The sequence below is a fragment of the Salvia hispanica genome, chromosome 1 (assembly GCF_029641045.1).
Source record: "Salvia hispanica isolate PSC_SH4W2 chromosome 1, Shi_PSC_v1, whole genome shotgun sequence".
NCBI classification, from domain to species: domain Eukaryota; kingdom Viridiplantae; phylum Streptophyta; class Magnoliopsida; order Lamiales; family Lamiaceae; genus Salvia; species Salvia hispanica.
Genome location: NC_142692.1, coordinates 68,156,661 through 68,178,707, shown reverse-complemented (window position 1 = coordinate 68,178,707; position 22,047 = coordinate 68,156,661). Strand labels below are relative to the sequence as shown.

At 35.5% G+C, this 22,047-nt stretch overlaps 2 protein-coding genes across 2 annotated transcripts; both read left to right on the top strand.

Moving 5' to 3' along the window:
- Positions 1–10,088: 10,088 nt before the first annotated feature.
- Positions 10,089–12,095, top strand: LOC148934472 (uncharacterized). Its single transcript, XM_089062312.1, has 2 exons — positions 10,089–10,807; positions 10,913–12,095. The coding sequence occupies exons 1-2, from the start codon at positions 10,089–10,091 to the stop codon at positions 12,093–12,095; spliced, it is 1,902 nt and encodes a 633-aa protein (XP_088918438.1).
- Positions 12,096–16,872: 4,777 nt separating this feature from the next.
- Positions 16,873–20,654, top strand: LOC125220656 (uncharacterized). Its single transcript, XM_089057348.1, has 3 exons — positions 16,873–17,011; positions 18,787–19,568; positions 19,663–20,654. The coding sequence occupies exons 2-3, from the start codon at positions 18,841–18,843 to the stop codon at positions 20,333–20,335; spliced, it is 1,401 nt and encodes a 466-aa protein (XP_088913474.1). The 5' UTR covers positions 16,873–17,011; positions 18,787–18,840; the 3' UTR covers positions 20,336–20,654.
- The last annotated feature ends 1,393 nt before the right edge of the window (positions 20,655–22,047 follow it).

The window sequence follows — 22,047 nt, the reverse complement described above, 5'->3', positions numbered from 1 at the left end:
TTTTAAATTTAAAATTAATCTTGAAGCCATCCTTAAACGGCAACTTACGTTTAATCAGTCATTTGTATAACAATTTTTCATAGTATGTTAGTATTATACTAAATACATAGAAAAGAAAAAAGGGAGGTTTGTGATGATTTTTCAATCTTTTCTACTAGGTAATCTAGTATCCTTATGCATGAAGCTAATCAATTCGGACTCTTTCATGTTGGAAGGGGAGAAGGGGCCTAAGCACGGCAGATGCCCCATCGGCTCCACATGCACTACCTCTCGTCCCAAAAATATGTACTATAAGACTTGAACCTCATAATAACTTCAGAGGAGTAAACAATAGAGTTTCTTATCTTTCTCCAATCTCCACGACTTATTTCTCGGTCTCCTCTTCTCCCGTTTTGTTTCCTAATCAAATTCCAGCAAAGTCGCCGATTGAAGCCGGACAAAATCGGCTCTCTCTCTCTCAAATAGGTAATGTATTTATTCTAAATCTTCATTGCTGTGAATTTTTTTAAAATGTCTGAAGAAATGATGTGATGGAGTATTTAGCTTTGTATTTGGATTGTGTGTATATATTAATCATAATTATAATATGGTTTGTGAAATGGCGGGCAACCTTGTTGTGATATATTTTAATATGACTACTATATTTTATGTTAAATTGTTGTCTGAATCAGTCTGATGCAACGAACATTTCACATATCGGTAGTTATGTGGAGATTAAAATTTAAATAATTTTTTATATCTAAAGTATGATTTAGTTTTTTTTTTTGTTTTTTTCCCTTTGTTTATGAGGTAGGAATTTTCAAGTTTGCTTAGAATCGGAATTTACTACATCAATATATGTCAGAATTACTATAGGAAGCTTTATTTGTGTCTTCTAGTTTTAATAGAGACTCCAACAATAAAGACATTTCACAAAGCATTGGCAGTATAATAGACACACAAATTAAATACAGTCAAATTAATTTTTAGATCATCTTCATATAAATTGCTTTTATACGTTATATGGAGTGTAATCTATGGCTGCATTGATGGGATATAATATAGGAAGTCCAAAAATATTATACTCCTCCGTTTCTTCATAGTTGAATCATTTTTCTATTTCGGGAAGATTTTTCATAGTTGAGTCATTTTTATATATGGTAACATTTTTCTCTTTCTTACTTTACTCTCTCTTACTTTATTCTCTCTACTTTATTCACTTTATATTTTATTCTCTCTACATTTTTCTCTCTTTTACTTTTTTATCAATTTATTTAACATACCCAATATTCTTTTCTAAAACTCCGAGCCGAAAAGTTTTGCCTCAACTATGGCGAAACGGAGGGAGTACCATATTTTGGTCTTTTTTCCAAAAAAATGATACTACCTCCGTCCTCCAAAATTTGTCTCACTTTAACCCGGCACGGATTTTAAGAAATATAATGGAAAGTGAGCTGAAAAAGTTAGTGGATTGTGGGTCATACTTTTATATATTAGTTTTATAATAAAATGTGAGTAGGAATGAATTAGTGGAATGTGGGGTCCACTACAAAAAATGGTAAAAGTGAAATGGGACAAATTTTGGGGGACGGACGAAAATGGAAAAATGGGACAAATTTTCAGGGACGGAAGTAGTATTAGTTTGGTTTTAATTTTGTCAAAAAAATATTGGTTGAACATACCATGCTATAATGAGATCTTGGTATGCCTTGACTAGTCTATACGCCTAAATACAAGATAAAGTGAGAATGCTTGAGAAAACTTTTGTACATACTCACTACCCTATTCTTTTTCTTTTGCATTCTTATTGAATAAGATTACAAGAATCCACGGTATGTATTGAATTGTTAATAGTTATACTACTATTCATGCTTGAGATAAACGCTTTTTTATCTAATAGATTTATCAAACTATAAGTTTTATACTCCCTCCGTCCCAAGGTATTAGACCAACTTTCCTTTTTGGGATATCCCAACATATTAGACTCATTTCCTTTTTTAGCAAAAAACATTTATCTTATTTTATTCTCCACCTACTTTTTTCTCTCTTCTCTCCTTTACTTTTTCCCTCTCTCATACTTTACTCTCTCCACTTTAACTATTTAAATATCAATTCCTTAAATCATGTGTCCAAAAGAAGTGAGTCTAATACTCCGGGACGGAGGGAGTAATATTTAATTGCGTTTGATAATGCAATCATCAGTCCAATTATTAAAACGTCAATTTTGAAAGAAAAATAAGAATATAGGAATTCTTTTTGTATCAAGAAAAGAATGTGTTAAGAGTTAAATTGTTGGACTTGGTATATAAGCTAGTAGTATAGTTTAATTACCCTGTTATTCACTCATTGATCACATTCCAATTATTTGTATATTTATACTATACTTAATTAACTGAGTGTTTTTTTTTCAGTGTGAGTAGTGATAGGAAGAGGGAAAAAAATTGTTAAGAGAGGAAGATAAGAAGAAATGGAGGCAGAGAATGTTGTTCATATGTGTCATGAACATCCGTTGGGTCGTATCCTCCTTGAGTCGGCCCGTCATATTGATTACTACACTTTCTGTTATGGTTGTGATAGATTCTTTAGAGCAGGAGATGTAACTTATGGATGCAGTATTATGTGTGGATTTGATTGGTTATTACACAAAGAATGCATGGAAATGCCACGAGAGATTATGCATCCTCACCATCCTTCACACCCTCTCACACTAGCAATATCTGGATTAGAAAATTGTGCAGTTTGTGGAGGGCATTTGTGTAACTTAGCCTACAGAGGGGAGTTTGATGGATTGTGGATCCACTTGGGATGCGTGGGGGTGGTCAGCGATAAGCAGCCGCTTATGGCCCACCCAAGCCACCCTCAACATGAGCTACACTTTTCCAACAAGACGAGGTGGTTCCCATTCCCCTGTGATGCCTGTGGTGCCACTGAGAAAGGGGACTCCTACACCTGCAACATATGCAACTATTGGATACATGAGCGTTGCGCACTCCTCCCACTGTCTGCGGACTTCCCTCGTCATCACCACCCTCTCTCCCTCGCATTTTCTCTTCCATCTGAGTACATCGAGTATGATTTTGATTGTGATGTATGTTGCATGACTCTGCCATTGAGACGATGGGTCTATCATTGCCACCTTTGCAGATATGTCGTCCATCTCAACTGCGCGTAATGAAACACTCCTTTTTACTCATAGTCTCATTGTCACTAAAATCATTTAGTTTAACTCATGTTGTGGTTGATTTTCTTTCTTACAGATTTGATAACCAAATGCAAAGTGAAAGTGCAATTGATGATGATGAGAAAGAGGCTACCAAGTTTCCAATAGCAGTAGAAGACATGTATGAGGAGATGATCAGACCCTTTGTTAAGCGACAAAAGGAGCAAATTCTCATCGTCCCTCATCATGATCATAACAATCACAACATCGGTGGCAAGTACAACTTCTCTAATCACCCTCATCACCTACTAACTTTTACTACATTTTCAGCTTCATTGTCATCTTATGATCACCATGAAAAAAATGATGACGATGATAATGATGATGATTTTGAAAGTATTACAAGATCGGAAATAATATGTGATGGGTGCGCACTACCTATACGAGAAAAGAAGCAAACAGATGATGATGAGTACGAGAATGGTTATATGAGTTGTGATAAATGCAAATACTTTCTCCACTTGTCATGCTTCAACTTACCGCTACACATCACCTCTCTTCCTATTCAAGATCACAACCTATCTCTTCGAAATGCTGATGGCAAGCTAACAGGTTGGATATGGTGTCATATTTCTAGGGGTTATACTAATGGTCTCTATTACACTTGTACCAACAATTACTGTTCGTTCGAAATAGACATCAAGTGTGCTTCTCTGCCCAACACCATAAAACACGCATCTCACCCGCAACATGACTATCTGAAGCTAGTCATAGAAGAAGATTTTAGGCCTGGTTTATGTGATAATTGTCATATGCCCGCATCTTTACAGAAGGAGCAATACAGATGCAATAGATGCATATTCTCTGTATGTAGTGAATGTGTGATGCTACCGGCAACAAATAAGCATAGGCTGGAGAATCATTTGATGCCTTTGACATATAATGCTCGTGTTAACCATCTCGGTGATTTCTACTGCAGCAACTGCGAGGTCCAAATGGACCCCAGAAGCTGGATGTATCACTGTCGAGACTGCGATCAATCCTTTCATACCAAATGCTTTCCCGCTACATCGGTTGGTACAAAAACATCAAATATGGGACAGAGCATGTGATTTCCAGTATCCATGACCACCCTCTTAGATTTCAAATCATATCCAACAAAAACAGATGTGATATATGCCATCGAGAATGGTATGGTACGCCTGGATTTCAATGTGCATTATGCTTCTTTGTAGTGTGTCCCTTTGTCCAAGATCAGATTATTAATAAGAAAGATCACTTTAAGCTGTGCCGGTAATGACCAACTTCTCCTTTGTCTTCCAGTCACCCAGACCCGAGAAGATGAAGCAGTATTTCCCTCAGCAGCATATCCAGTTTATTCCGAACTAACATATCTTAACTTAAGAAAAGTGGTACTTTCTGTTTGCCTTCCCGTCTTTTCTCAGCGGATCAGCCACATACTCCGAAGTAAGGTTAGTGACGGGAGGAGCTGGGCAGAAGGGAAGGAAAAGCGGCCGGGAATTCGCATATGGTGTATCCATTAAGGCCGCGTGGTCTTTACTAATAACCTCCTTCCTCCCCTCCCGAACTGCTGATGCACTCTCTCTCTGCAAGAGAACTATCACTTTCCTTTCCCAAGGGATTACCTTAAGACTAAGGTTTCGAAGGGGATGCCCAAAGAAATCTCATAAGAGAATCAATCCAATTCGACCGAAGCAGTGCACGAAGCTGCAGCCAGTCGCAGCCTTTCCGGCTTGGTTTCGGGCTCGAACAACAGGGACGAAACTGGGACTGAGTCTGCGACTACTCTTATAAATAAGCAAAAAGAAATGACTCAACTGCTGAGCAAGATGCATTGCGATTTCCTCTTCTGTGTACGCACCGGAGTATGACCCGGGACGGGAAGAGACTCTGACCGGGAAGAGAACGAATTGACGCTAAAGAGATAGATTTGAGAAAAGACTTGCAATCAAAAAGGCCACTTGAATGGGTCCACTATTTGTCTTGCAAGGCAGGAGAAGGGTACTCGGTTGTGTCCCCTCTTTCCAAACAACAGGAGAACAAGAGCGAGAAGATCTTGATCGAAAGCTCAAAAGAGCGCACTCCAGTATGGTAACCGAACTCTTTACCGGCAAGAGGAGAAAAATAAGCTTTACCGCTGCTGATTGAACGAAGGCAACAAAAACTAGAAGAAGTACACTTGGAAGAAAGCTTAGCCAACCACTACATATCACTCGCTCACTGACCTCAGTTCGCTACGTTCGCTTAAGAGTTGGATCCGCTCTTCTGTGAACATGAATTAGATTCTATTCGTTTTCTTTATTCTTAAGAGAACCCCCCACCCGAACCATTTTTAAGACCCCCAAGCCCGGCCGTCCCCTTCATTCTACTATGCTGACCCCGGCCCGGGCCGGCTTTTTGGGAAGCCCGTTCCCGCCGCGCTCACGGCCCGGCTGGCCTGCCAGCGGTAGTGGGAATTCTCCCGTTCTCCTGCAGAATCAGATCGTCCAATTCTTTTTTTTTTCATTAGGAAATAATGTCTGGCTTGTCGATTGTGTGCCGTTCACTCCAACATGGCGAAAATTATGTAAATAAACCCCCCTCCCCTTCGGACTCAATATCTCTTTTGACTCTATATATGTGGGCACCTGATATCTATGAGGGAGTCGGCTTCAACCAATCGATCTAACAAATCCATAGATTGAGTTCCGCGAGGAAGTAGTATTCCCTCCTGCTGAAATAACGGCTTTAAGGGTAAAGAGACATTGAACAACCAACCTGACATAAGGATTTTAGCTCGCGCCCACTTAGAAAATGGAGATTCTCGGACGGGGAAAAGCGGCACTCGACATCTATTAAACAACACCAAGAACAAAGCCATTCCTTGCAAGAAACACAAGAGAAAGAACTACAGGGAAACAGGCAGGACAAGAACGAGAGAAACAAACAAGAGGCACCCCCCTGAGTGGACGAGAAAGAAAGGATTTCTCAGAGCAACCAGACCCAGGAGTCAACTTTCCCGTATGAGCATTCGGTACATGTATCTGTCCGTGGATAAACTTTAGGATATGCTATTAAAAGCCCTGTTTTATAATGACTAGTATTTTTAATATCGTTTCTCGGTTTAAATTTCAAACATCATATATACTAATGTGGTAAAAATTTGAAACTTATACCAAAATTAAATCATTTTCTGACACAGTTATACATTTGCAAGTAAATTATTCAACTTTTATCAATGTTCGTGCAGACATGGACTACTGAGAAATTATGTGGCATACTCTCCGCTAAATATAACGCCACCGCTTAAATTAAGCCTCCAACTTTAAATTTTTAAGGGATATTAACGTCTAATATTGCGAAACTTTTTAAAAATTTATTTTTTCACACGAGCTTTAAACTTAACATATAATATCACTGGCGACAAAATCCGACTAATATTAAAACGAGATAGATAATCGTATATATCCATTCTAGTGATTTTGTAATCACATAACTATCTTTTTTCAGCGATTACCATCTCCGACGTGTTGTGATGATAAGTGAAATGTAGTTGAGTCATTTCCTTATTTTGTACTCTTCCGTCCAATAATAGATGGCATACTTGACTTGGGCAATGACACGAGATTTTAGGAGATGTTGTTTTGTGTGTTAGGTGGAGAGAGAAAATAGTATATTTATATTAATGTGAGAGAAACTTTTTCCCAAAAAAAATGTGGCATCATTTGTGAGACAAACTAAAAAGAAAAGCGTGACATCTATTATGGGACGGGAGGAGTATAAGTCAACACTTTTCTTCTCAATTACTTTACTCTCACTTACTTTATTCTTTCTTCATCTCTTTACCTTTTTTTTCATTTCCTACTTTATTAATTACCATAATTTTTCTTAAATTGAGTATCAAAAGAAACGTCTCTACTATAATGGAACTGTTATGACAAATAGGGCAATTGTGAATCGAGAAACAAAAGAACGTAAATAGACACAGAATTTACGTGGTTCACCAACGTTGTGTTGGCTACGTCCACGGGCAAAAATGGAGAACAAATTGTATTATGACTGCAGTTTTCAGATACAGATTATGTGCTCTACTCCCATATATATAGGCACACATTAGACAGACTGGGCTTAGGAAACATAATCCTATCCCTATTAGGAAACCTAATCCTATACAAATTCAAGGCATACTAACAGGAACAGATGGAGTAGTACATCGATAATAAAATCTAAATAATTTATAATATCTAAAGTATAATTCTTTTCTTTGTTTACGAAGATAAATTCTTCAAGTTTCCACAGAATCGGAATATGATTTTTGTTAGTAATTAAAGTTTAAAACTTACAATCAAATTTTAAAACTTATATACCCAAGAAAAGTATCTAGTTCTTTGATTTAATACCCTTTTCAAAATAACTTCTATGGAGTATGTGTATATATATCACTTTTGTTTGGTTGTATTTGGTAATGTATTCATTGGTTTATAATTATTTAAACGTCAATTTATAACAAAATTAAAAATATACTACTAATATATATTTAGGATTACTATAGGAAACTTTATTTGTGTCGTCTAATTTTAATGGGGACACCAACGTTTTATGAAGCGGTGGTGGTATAATAGACACACAAATTAACTACAATCAAATTAATTTTTTTTTTTTAATCATTTTCAACAACTTCTTTGCGCATAGCACTTTTATTTAATTGTGTTTGGTAATGTAATCATAAGTTTAATTATTAAAACGTCAATTTAAAACATTTAAGAATATACTAGTATATTTTTAGGAACACATTAATTAATCAAGGTTAGAATGTGTTGCTCAATTTGATAAACTTGGTATAATTTACTTTATATCAATTATTTGCTCGCTCTCCAAGTTTGCATGATTCTATTACTATGTCTATTAGCTAGTCTATTACAAATATCTCAATAACTTTAATATAGACATATTTTTATTTTTCCCTTCTAATATATATGATATAATTTTATTTTCTTTTCTTTTCGTTTCTTTTGTAGAGCATCTTTAATATTAAAATTTGAAAAGCGAAAGAAGAAGATGGAGTGTGTAATAGAATGGTCATTATTTTAATGAAATTAAATGAATATCTTTATCTTTTAACATAGGCCCACATTAATAATAACTACACAATCAAGATAGACAACTTAAAAGTTGGTAATTACATTTCCATATTTTAATTTCTTTATCAATCCTATCTAATCATATTAATTAACTGAAATTCGATTTATAATATATACTTGGTTTTAGTTAATCAGTTTATAATGCATTATTTCTTTCTTGCATTTTTTTTTATTTTGAATTGAAAATGAATCTTGAAGCCAACCTAATTAAACGGCACACTTGCATTATATCAGATTCATTAATTAGTAAAATGCTAAAACAATTGTTTCGACCCAAAATATTTAGTAGTAGTATTTTTCGTAGTATGTTACAATCACAGATGGTGGTAGGATAGGCCAATCCAACCGTTAGCCACTTATACCGAAAATTTCTATCATGCTCAATAGTCAAATACGTGTACCACAATGTTAAAATTCTAATATCTTAACAATCCTAGCTCACCTATAAAAGTATGGATAACCCTCCCCCATATAAGGTCTTTCAAGGAGTGAGTGCTCGTTTTTAATATGGTATCAGAGCGGGCCCAAGCCGATGATGGATTTATCTCTTTATCTCTTCTCTTGCCTACCCACATGATGGAAGTCCGATGTGTCATTCCGGCCCATACGTAAGGGGGCGTGTTAAAATTCTAATATCTTGTCCCACATCGGCTTGGTAACGATCCTAGCTCACCGATAAAAGCCTTTTAAGGGGTGAGTGGCTCATTTCTAATACACCATCTCCCGCCCCAACAATATATAAGATTTGAACTTCATAACTTGGGTTGAAGTAAATTTTGCAATAGAGTTTCTCATCTTTCTTCAATCTCCAACGGCAGATGCGACTTGTTTCCTAATCGACAACCGGCAAAGTCGTCGATTGAAGCCGGCCAGAATCGGCTATCTCTCTCAAATAGGTAATGTATATTTTTTCTGTAATTTTCATTGTTGAATTTCGTAGTAAAAAAAGTTTGATAAGGTGAAGGGGAAGTCGTCGTCTCATTATTCTGTTGTCAAATATTTAATTTTTGTATAAATAAAAAGGCAACTAACTAATTATCTACTGAAGGTGTAGATACACTAGAGGAATATATCTAGATTTTATTCATAACATAGGAATTTATTTTAAATTTGGTAAAGTATAATAGTAACATATTTTAATGCATGTATGTTACACTTTTGTGAGATAAAAATCTAAATACTAGTATAATTCCTTTGTTTGTTAATGAAGATAGAAATTTTGAAGTTTCCATAGAATTGGAATATGATTATTCTTAGCAAAAACTTACATGTCTAAATTACAAGATATTTGGTGAGAATACTTCAGAAAATTTACAATCAGAATTTTAAAACATACCTACCAACCAAGAAAAGTTCCTAGCTAGTTCTCACCCTTTTTTCCCTTTTCCTTTTTCTTTTTTTTCTTTTTCTTTTGCATTCTTTTCGTTTTTCTTTTGCATTAATCTTACTCCCTCCGTTCCATAGTAGTGGAGGCATTTCTTTTCGACATGGAGATTAAGAAAAAGTTGTGTTAGGTGAGTTAAGGAATGAAGAATAAAGTAGGAAAAGAAAAAGGTAGAGAGATGTAGAGAGAATAAAGTAAGAGAGAGTAAAGCAGGTGTAGAAAAATGTGTTGACTTTTATCAAAAAAGGAAATGACTCTACTACTATGGAACGTACCAAAATGGCAAAATGACTCTACTACTATGGAACGGGGGGGAGTACTCAATAAGATTTTTTCGAATCCACGGTTTGTGTTAAATTGTTATTGGTTATATTAACTCAGTGTGTATATATCTTTTTCAGTGTGAGTAGTGATAGAAAGAGAAATGGAGGAGAATTTTGTTCATGTGTGTCATGAACATCCGTTGGGACGGATCCTCCTTGACTCGGCCCATCAAACTAATTACTACAATGCCTGTTATGGTTGTGAGAGATTCTTCAGAGAAGGAGATGCAACTTATGGATGCAGCCTCAAGTGTGGATTTGGTAGGTTGTTACACAAAGAATGCATGGAAATGCCGAGAGAGATTATGCATCCTATCCATCCTCTACACCCACTCGCATTGTATGAATCTGATGGATTCAAGGAATGTGCAATTTGTAAAAAGGGTTGGAAATGGGGGTTAAGCTACAGATGTAGCCAAGGGGGTTGTGATGGAATGGCGATCCATTTGGGATGCGCGGGGAGCCTTAAGGATAAGAACCCGGCTATGGCCCACCCGAGCCACCCTCAACATGAGCTACACTTTTCTAAGAAAACGAGGTGGAGCCCATTCTCATGCGATGCATGTGGTGTCACTGAGAAAGGGGACTCCTACATCTGCACTCTCTGCGACTACTGGATACACGAGAGCTGCGCACTCCTCCCACTGTCTAAGGACTTCCCTCGTCTTCACCCTGCCCACTCTCTCTCCCTTGCCTTTTCCCTCCCACCTGAGTACATCGAGTATGATTTTGATTGTGATGTATGCAGCTCGACTCTGTCTTTGAGACGTTGGGTCTATCATTGCCACCTCTGCAGATATGCCGTCCATCTCAACTGCGCGTAATGAAATACTTCCTTTTACTAGCTATTCACTCATATCTTTTGTGCATCTTGTGTCAAAATCATTTAATTAACTCATGTTGTGGTTGGTTTTCTTTATTTCAGATTTGATAATGAAAATGAAAATGAAAATACAATTGATGACGAGAAAGATGTTACCAAGTTTCCAATAGCAATAGAAGACATGTATGAGGAGATGATCAGACCCTTCGTTAAGCGACAAAAAGAGCAAATTCTCATCGTCCCTCATCATGATCATAACAATCATAACATCGGTGGCAAATACAGCTTCTCCAATCATCCTCATCGTGTACTAACTTTTATTGCTTTTTCTTCAGATTCATCGTCATCTTATGATCACCACCACCAAAAAAATGATGATGATGATGATGATGATGATTTTGAAAGTATTACAAGATCGGAAATAATATGTGATGGGTGCGCACTACCTATACGAGAAAAGAAGCAAACAGATGATGATGAGTACGAGAATGGTTATATGAGTTGTGATGAATGCAAATACTTTCTCCACTTGTCATGCTTCAACTTACCACTACACATCACCTCTCTTCCTATTCATCCTCACAAAGATCACAACCTAACCCTTCGAAATGCTGATGGCAAGCTAACAGGTTGGATATGGTGTCATATTTGTTGGAGTTATACTGATGGTCTCTATTACACTTGTACCAACAATTACTGTAGGTTCAAAATAGACATCAAGTGTGCTTCTGTGCCCAACACCATAAAACACACATCTCACCCGCGACATGACTATCTAAAGCTAGTCACAGCTGATGATTTCAGGTTTGGTGTATGTGATAATTGTCATACGCCCGCATCTAGTCGAAAGGAGCTATACAGATGCAATAGCTGCATATTCTCAGTATGTAGTATATGTGTGATGCTACCGGCAACAAATAAGCATAGGCTGGAGAATCATTTGATGCCTTTGACATATGATGCCCGCGCTAACCGTCCCGGTGATTTCTACTGCAGCAGCTGCGAAGGCCATATGGACCCTAGGAGCTGGATGTACTATTGTCGAGACTGTGATCAATCCTTTCATCCCCATTGCTCTCCCGCTACATCGGGTTGGTACAAAAACATCAAATATGGGACAGAGCATGTGATTTCTCGTATCCATGACCACCCTCTTAGATTTCAAATCATATCCAACAAAAAGAGATGTGATCTATGCCGTCATGACAGATTCGATGAGCCTGGAATTCAATGTGCATTATGCTTCTTTGTAGTGTGTCGTTTTTGTGCATCAAGGACTCTTTAGGAAAAGCTTGAAAAAGCATTGTTTTATATTGACCAAGTATTTTTAACTTCACTTTACTATCTTATCATTTCTCGGTTTAAATTTCAAACATGATATACTAATGTCGTAGAAATTGAAACATGATAACTTCACTTTACTATCTTATCGTAGAAATTGAAACTTATACCCAAATTAAATCATTTGCAGACACACTTATAAATTTGCACGTAAATTATTCAACTTTATCAATGTTCGTGCAAACATGGACTATTGAGAAATTATGTGGCATACTCTCCCACTGAATGTAACGCCACCGCTAAAATTAAGCCTCCAACTTTAAATTTTTAAGGGTCCGTGTACTAGCTAAAGCGTTACGTCTGTCCGGTGGAGATCATGTTCACTCTGGTACCGTAGCAGGTAAACTTGAAGGAGAGAGAGACATTACTTTAGGCTTTGTTGATTTACTACGTGATGATTTTGTTGAAAAAGATAGAAGTCGCGTTGACGCCTAATATCGCGAAACTTTCTAAAACTTTATTTTTACACACGAACTTTTAACTTGACAGGCATATAATATCACCGTCGATAAAATCCGACTAATATTAAAATGAGATAGATAATCATATCCATTCTAGTGACTTTGTTATCATATAACTATCATTTTTTAGCGATTACCATCTCCGACTTGCTTTGATGATAAGTGAAATATAGTCGGATTTTGTTGCCGGTGATAAAATTGCAACAATTATATAAGTTCGTGATGTTATATGTCAAGTTTAAAGTTCGTGAGAAAAAACAAACTTTTTGAAAAGTTTTGTGATATTAAACGTCAATACCCCTATTTTTATCATCTACAAATATTAATTTCAATTTATAACCTTAAAATCTAATGTAGAAGCTTGTAACAAAGTTCTAAAAACCCTCATTGTTTTTAAAATCTTTAAACCTTTTGTCCCTTTTAAAGTTTTGAATATAAGGTCGAGACCCATTATTTCAAAATCGAAAGTCCTAAACAAGTATGGGCCATAGTTGTACCTCAAATAACTCTAATTTAATTAAGGCCCAAATAAATAAGCCCGATATATCTCAAATCTCCACTTTTTGGGTCTTGATATCTAATATTCTAATTAATACTACTAATACTCTCTACATCTCATTAATGAGAAAGTATATGGTTCAATCTCAATTTGCACATATATTAGGAAAACATATTTACTTTTTTTGCAAATATATTTTATATGCAATTGTTCTAATTCTTTCTTTTTCATATAAAGCTATTTTTGGAAATTCATTTTAGTGTAGTTTGTGTGACGATGCTATTTCGATAGTGGAAAATTAATGGAATTTCCCACCTAATTATACTGTAACAGAAACATCAAATATGGAACACAATATGTGATTTCCAACATCCATGATCATCCTCTTAGATTTCAAATCATATCCAAGAAAAAGAAATGTGACCTATGCCATCGAGATAGGTATGATTGGCCTGAATTTCAATGTGCTTCATGCTTCTTTGGAGTGTGTAAATCCTGCGGTATCGAACACGTGGATGGCATCAAAAGGCCATCTGATTCACGTTGAATCAAATTTCTTTTTTAATTGGGTGAGTGCATATGTATATGATTGTTGTATTTATGGGCTAATTAAATGTGTGTTGTTCTTATTTCCTATGTATTTGATTGTTCAAGCATAATTGCATATATATAAAACCTCTATAATTCTTGTGTATTTACTTTTATTATTCTTGCACTTTTTTTTAATAAATGAGAGTATCTAGAATTTTAGTACTCCCTCCGTGAAACGTTGTCCACTTTGCTTTTTTCCATTTTTAGTAAATGGACCTCACTTTCCACAAACTTTTTCCACTCACTTTTCTTCATATTTCTTAAAATCCGTGACGAGTCAAATATCGACATCATTTCGCAAACGGAGAGAGTTTATACAAAGTCAAGAATAGTATTCAAAATTCTATAATTCTTGCGTATTTCTATATTATTCTTGCACTTTTTTTTTATGAATGAGTGTATCTAGTATTTTAGTACTATATAACAAAGTCAAGAAAAATATTACTAATACTTAGTATTTCAAGCTTCGCTATACTATCTTATCATTTCTCAGTTTAAATTTCAAACGGATCCTTAATGAGTACTCCTACATAATAAACTAATGTGGTAAAAGTTGGAACTTAAACCAAAATTAAATCAGTTGCAAACAAACTTATTGATTTGCACGTATATTAATCAACTATTAATTTCTTCCTATTTTGCAACCATAGAAAATTCTTATCAATATTTTAATCGTGCAGACATGGATTATAGAAATTAGAAATTATGTGGCATACTCCCCCGCTAAATGTAACGCCACCGCTCTAGGATAAAATTAACGCTCCAATTTATATTTTTAACCATATAAAAATATCATTTTTCACTTCATAACTATAAAATCTAGGGTTTTTGGCTTTTTAAACCAAAAACTATGAAATTTGTTTTAAAAAACCTGAATTTCATAGTTCATGGGAAAAACCTGAATTTGGGGAAAGTTTTTGGTTTAAAAAGCCAAAAACCCTAAAATCTAATGTAACAAAGCTCTAAAAACTTAAACCTCATTGTTTTCAAAATCATTAATTAATTTAACTTTTTTTCTCTTTTAAAAATTTGAATTTAAGATCTGAGACCCATTATTTCAAAATCCGAAAGTCCAAAACAAGTATGGGTCCTAAGTTGTACCACAAATAATTCTAACTTGATTAAGGCCCAAATAAACAAGCCCCATATATCTCGAAATCTCCATTTTTTTTTGTCTCCCTATCTCAATTTGCACATATATTAGGAAAATACATTAGACTTTTTTAAATATATTTCATATGCAATTGTTCTAATTCTTTCTTTCTCATATAAAGCTGTTTCTTGGAAATTTCCACCTAATTATGCCGTAAGATTAGATTTCAAATTGTATTTTACAATATTATTTGATGATCTGTGAATAAAATGATCAAAATAGGGAGAAATGAGGTAGTATTATTTATGTTGTTCTCTTAATAGTTCAACTCAATAATTTTTGTGCAAATTAAGGGAACTATTGTTGGTTTTGCAGTGATTGAAAAATATACCACTATTCAAGTTTTCTATAGGTATATCATCATCATCTTTTGCATAAAATGATTAATAATCATACTAACATCCAGTACAAATTAAAACTATTCATAATCATACTAGAATATTTTGTGCCATGACTATTTCGAATGGTCCATATTCAGACTATAGTATCAGTTAAATTTTGATCAAAACAATAACAGCATCCAATTATATGCATTTACTTAAGGGGCAACTTTATCCCAATTTCAAAAGCTGGCTATTATAATGTTAATACAAACATAACAAAAATTATATATACATCATATATAGTATATTACAAATTGGCTTTAAGTTCGATGCATGTCATTATTTGATGCATGTTTCTTGAAAAGATGTCAACTTAAGTTCGATGATATTTTCGACTTAGAATTATTAAGTGAAGAAAGGATATAATACATTCAATATATTTTCCAGTACAAACTAAAAAATCACCGTAAGTAAATTTCAAACTTAAATTTTAGAATGCCCCAACTTTAATGTCACACTTCCGTTTTCATTAAAGTCGTCAATATATTTTCGATCCAAAGTTTCAGTACTTTTTCTATTGTATATCGATAATAAAATCTAAATAATTTAAATATCTAAAGTATAATTCTTTTCTTTGTTTACGAAGATAAATTTTTCTAGATTCCGTAGAATCGGAATATGATTTTTGTCAGTAAAGTTTATATATGTCTTGAAATTCAAGATATATTGTATGTAACTTGATGAGAAATTTAGACTTCTTTGGTTGTGGAAAACTTGGAATCAAATTTTAAAAACTTATATATCCAAGAAAAGTATCAAGTTCTCTTCATTTGATCCTTTTCTTTGATTTATAACCCTTTTCAAAGTAACTTCTATGTGTATATCACTTTTCTATAACTGCATTTGGTAATGCAATCATCAGTTTAATTATTGAAACGTCAATTTATAACAAAATTAAGAATTTTATACTAATATATTTTTATGAAACAAATTTATTAATAAGGTTAAAATGTGTTACTTACTCAATTTGATAAACTTGGTAGGAGTAGTACAATTTACTTAATTTCTGTTCTTTGCTCTCTCCCTCTCTCTATGTTTGCCTGATTCTATTATTACACAAAGCTTTCAAGAAGTTTAACATACACATTTTTTTTTCTTTTTCCATTCTGTTATATGATGAAGTTTCTTTTCTTTTCTTTTCTTTTCTTTTGTAGAGCATCTTAATCTTTGAAAATAAAAGTAGATGTAGTGTGTACTAAGAATGGTGATTTTTATTTTACGAAAATGAATTTCTATATCTTTTAATATAGGCCCACAAAACATTCAAGATAGACAACTTAAAAGTTGCTTAATTACATGTCGATATTTTGATTTCTTAATCTTGATATGATTATCTATTCTATCAAGTTATATTAACTGAAATTCAATTTAACTAATTATATTTATAATACATAGCATTTGATTTAATTTAAACAGTTTATAATGCATTAATTCTTTCTTACATTTTTTTGAATTTTTTAAAATTAAAAATGAATCTTGAAGCCATCCTTAAACGGCAACTTAACGTTTAATCAAAGTCGTATAACAATTCTTCATAGTAGGTTATTCGAGATGCCATCGACCCCACATGCACTACCTCCCACCCCAATAGTATACATACTCCTTGAACCTCATAACTTTAGCAGAAGTAAACAATAGAGTTTCTTATCCTTCTCCAATCTCCGTGATTTCTTTCTCGGTCTCCTCTTCTCCGGTTTTGTTTCATAATCAAATTCCGGCAAAGTCGCCGATTGAAGCCTGCCAGAATCGCCTCTCTATCTCTCTCTCAAATAGGTAATGTATTTATTCTAAATCTTCATTGCTGTGAATTTTTTGTGATTGTAAATGTTAACAAAATGTTGTAATGGACTATTTAGCTTTGTATTTGGATTGTATGTTTATATATTAATTATAATTATAATATGGTTTGTGAAATGGCGGGCAACTTTGTTGTGATATTTATTTTAATATTACTACTATACTTTATGTTAAATTGTTGTCTGATGCAACGATAAACATTTCCCATATCAGTAGTTATGTGTAGATTAAAATTTAAATAATTTTTTATATCTAAAGTATGGTTTTTTCTTTGTTTATGAGGTAGGAATTTTCAAGTTTTCTTAGAATCGGAATTTTGCTATATCAATATATGTCAGAATTACTATAGGAAACTTTATTTTGTTTCTTCTAATTTTAATGGGGACACCAACGTTTTATGAAACGTTGGTGGTATAATAGACACACAAATTAACTACAATCAAATTAATTTTTAGATCATCTTCCATATAATTTGCTTCTATAAATTATATGGAGTATCATATATATATGATGCATATATGGCTGCTTTGATGGGATATAGTAGTACTCCTTCCGTCCCCGATTAAGAGTCACACTTTTCCATTTCGGTCCGTCCTCAATTAAGAGCCACGCTTCATTTTTATCATAAATAGTAAGTAGGTCGACCCACATTCCACTAACTCAATTCACTCACATTTTATTATAAAAAAATCAATATAAAAAATTGGTCCCACATTCCACTAACTTTTTCGACCAACTTTTCTTTACATTTCCTAAAACACGTGCTCTGTCAAAGTGTGACTCTTAATCGGGAACGGAGGGAGTATAATATAGGAAGTCCAAAATAATTAGTAGTACTATATATTGGTCTTTTTCAAAAAAAATGGATGTCATAATAATTGAGATTCGTTTGGCTTTAATTTAGTCAAAATATATTGGTTGAACTTTTGGAGAAAACTTCTTGGTATGTCTTGACTAGTCTACACGAGAAAACTTGTGTACCTACTCACTTCTCATCTGTTCGATCTAGGGCTGACAATTTTTGACACGACACGATAACACGACACGAACCGGCACAAAATTAATGGGTTTGGGTTAGAGTTTATTGGGTTCGTGTCCTTATCGGGTCGACCCATTAAGGACACGAAAATTTCGTGTCGGGTTCGTGTTATCCGTTAACAAATAATATTTTAATATTATTATATCTTATTATTTTCATTTTTCAATACTTATTAAATAACTCTTACAATCTCATTTTTCAATACGTGTTGTTATCGTGTCGTGTTGACCCAAAGTGGTTCGTGTCGTTAATGGGTTTGTGTCATGTTCGTGTCTGAGGGTAGCGGGTCGTGTTCGTGTTCGTGTTTGCGGTTTTCTTAACGGGTCGTGTTCGTGTTTGTTGTTATCGTGTTCGTGTCGTTATCGTGTCGACACGATAACGACCCGACACGCACGATTTGTCAGCCCTAGTTCGACCGTTCCCCACTTTTCTTTTTCTTTTTCTTTATCTTTTTCTTTTGCATTCTTATTGAATAAGATACAAGAATCCACGGCATGTGTTGAATTGTTAATAGTTATACTACTATTCATGTTTAAGATTTAATACATTTATCAAACTATTAAAAGTTTTACATTTAATTGCGTTTGATAATGCAATCATCAGTCCAATTATTAAAACGTCAATGTTGAAAGAAAAATAAGAATATATTTTTGTTCCAATTGTTTGTATATTTATACTATAATTAATAAACTGAGAGTATTTTTTTTTTCAGTGTGAGTAGTGATAGGAAGAGGGCAAAAAATTGTTGAGAGGAAGATAAGAAGAAATGGAGGTAGAGAAAGTAGATCATATGTGTCATGAACATCCGTTGGGTCGGATCCTCCGTGAGTCGGCCCACCAAAGTTACTTCTACACTTTCTGTTATGGTTGTCATAGATTCTTTAGAGCAGGAGATGTAACTTATGGATGCAGCCTCAAGTGTGGATTTAATAGGTTGTTACACAAAGAATGCATGGAAATGCCTCGAGAGATTATGCATCCTCTTCATCCTTCTCATCCTCTCACACTCCATTCAGAAAAAATTCTTAGATCAAGAAACTGTGCATTTTGTGAAGCGAGGGTGTGGGGGTTATACTACAGATGTAGCCACGGGGGCTGTAATGGATTGGTGATTCACTTGAGATGCGCGGGGGGGCTTAAAGATAACGATGAAACGCACATGCGTATGTACCACCCAAGCCACCCTCAGCATGAGCTACGCTTTTCCAAGAAGACGAGGTGGTGCCCATTCCCTTGTGATGCCTGTGGTGCCACTGAGAACGGGGACTCCTACACCTGCACCCTCTGCGACTACTCCATACACCAGAGTTGCGCACTCCTCCCACTGTCTAAGGACTTCCCTCATCATCACCACCCTCTCTCCCTCGCCTTTTCTCTTCCATCTGAGTACATCGAGTATGATTTTGATTGTGATGTATGCTGCATGACTTTGCCATTGAGACAATGGGTCTATCATTGCCACCTTTGCAGATATGTCGTCCATCTCAACTGCGCGTAATGAAACACTCCTTTTTACTACTGCTACTACTACTATCATTGGCAAAATCATTTAATTAACTCATGTTGTGGTTGATTTTCTTTCTTTCAGATTTGATGATCAAAATGAAAGTGGAAGTGCAATTGATGGTGATGAGAAAGAGGCTACCAAGTTTCCAATAGCAGTAGAAGACATGTATGAGGAGATGATCAGACCTTTCGTTAAGCGACAAAAAGATCAAATTCCTGTCCCTCATCATGATCATGACAATCACAACATCGGTGGCAAGTACAGCTTCTCCAATCATCCTCATCATCGATTAACTTTTATTGCATTTTCTTCAGCTTCGTCGTCATCTTATGATCACCACGAAAAAAACGACGATGAAGATGACTTTGAAAGTATTCCAATATCAGAATTAATATGTGATGGGTGCACACTGCCTATACATGAAAAGAAGCAAACAGATGACGATGGGTATGAGAGTGGTTACATGAGTTGTGATGAATGCAAATACTTTCTCCACTTGTCCTGCTTCAACTTACCACTTGAGATCCCCTCTCTTCCAATTCATCATCTTCAAGATCACAGCCTAAGGCTTCAAAATGCTGATGGCAAGCTGATAAGGCTAATTTCATGCATTGGTTATGTAGTGAAAAACATCACATTTCTGCTGGATCTAACAAGTTTTGTTAAGCCAGGTGTGTGTGTAGCGCTAGATCCAGGAGATGCTGGAGGAGTAGATCTAGCGAGGAGCAGGAACGGAATCACGAGGAAAAGCTAGAGGAAGGAAGCCAAAAGCTGAGGGCAATCAAGTCAATCAATACCTCGCTGGGCCCCACCTCGAAGCTTATAAATAAAGGAGTGCGCAACAAGAATGGCAGATCGGTTACACTCCACACACAGTCACGCTCTTAGCACACACACTAGGGATATGGGAAATTTGGGGTGGTTTTCGTTTTCAGGAGTCTCGTATCAGTGCATCACCGTCCCTTGAGGGCGAAGAAACAATTGTTCTTTTAAAATTTCTGTTTGGTACTCAGTTCAGTCTCGAACTTCACGTTTGGAAGTCGAGCTTGCTGTTTTGTTGCTGAATCAGTTTATCCGTTCTATTTACATTTGATTTGCTTTGATGAAGTTAGATTTCGTGTTGATTATTATGATGCTTGCTATTTTGGTTTGTTTATTTGAGATGTTCTCTTGAATTTGTTGCTGAATATTTTAGGAGATTCGAGAATCGTGGTATTGAAGTTGTGTTCGGTTGGATTTTTGTTCTGATGCTTGGATCCGGAGTGGATTTAGCATCCGAAGTGTGGATCTGAACAGGGGAGGTGAAATTTGTGCATGAGATTATGGGGATTTTGTTCTGCTTGGTTTGCTTCGTCTAGCAGTTTAATTTCCGTCGTTGTTTAGTTTTCTGTTAAGATTATGCCTCCGATCTACATCTGAGTTTGTTTTTCTTGATCTCTGCATTTATTTGTGTTCGTTGAAGAAGATGAAGTCATTTTCAGTTGATGCTTTAGTTAGTTAGGCTGCAGATTCGATTCTGTCCGTACTTACCTTTTTCAGAGTTTGGTCCCCACTTGTTTTAATCTCCTTGGTCTAGAGATGTTCGTAGAAGTCCCAGATCTAGTAGTTGATTTGATTTAGTTCTTATACATAATTCATTTTTTGCCTAGATCTAGCAGTTAGCATAGCATACTTTATTTCCAAATTCACTTAGTTAAATTCCTCAACCCAAAATATGCGTGGCAGCAGCCAACCCAAAAATAGTTTCCAAATCTCTATGCATGTACTATACGAGTCCATCTCTGTGGGATCGATCCCTACTTCCCTGTGCTAGTTTAGTATCTGTGGTTGAGGGTTTTGAAGGTTTGCTTGCGTACCAACGACCAGACTTCCAGTCTTGTGAGTCTCTAGACCTTGTGATCTAGTTGATTTACTGGATCTAGGAAGTGTGTAATTAGAAATTGATAGGATACAGCAAGCAAGAAAATCAACTCTTCAAATGGCGCCGTTGCCGGGGATGGATGGCGTAGTTTGTTTATGTGTTTAGAGATTTGGTGTAAATAGTTTTAATCTTTTGAATTTCGCTTTTGGCAGTTTATGAGCAAGGGCTCAAGGTCAGGAATCTGGAGCAACCCATCTTGGTCAAGGAACGTGCAGTTGAAGTGGCAAGTTAAGGAATCAACATCCGCCATAACTACCAGATCGGGGTTGTCAACTGTAGATCCATTTCCGTTTGAATCAGGGAGTGAAGAAGAGTGGAATTCATCGGGGAAAGAGGATTCACGGTCGTCGTCAGAAACTGAGCATTCGGAAAGGGAGGAAGAGGAGTCTGTAATGGCAAACTTAGTGGACCTAGACCCAGAGATTGGTTCGCTAACTGCACATCTCGACGGAGAGCCAGCTCATGCCATAGTGTCAAATCAACGTCAGCGGTCTATTGAGATCAAGACGAATGTGCTGGGCGTTTTACCTACATTCTCTGGACGG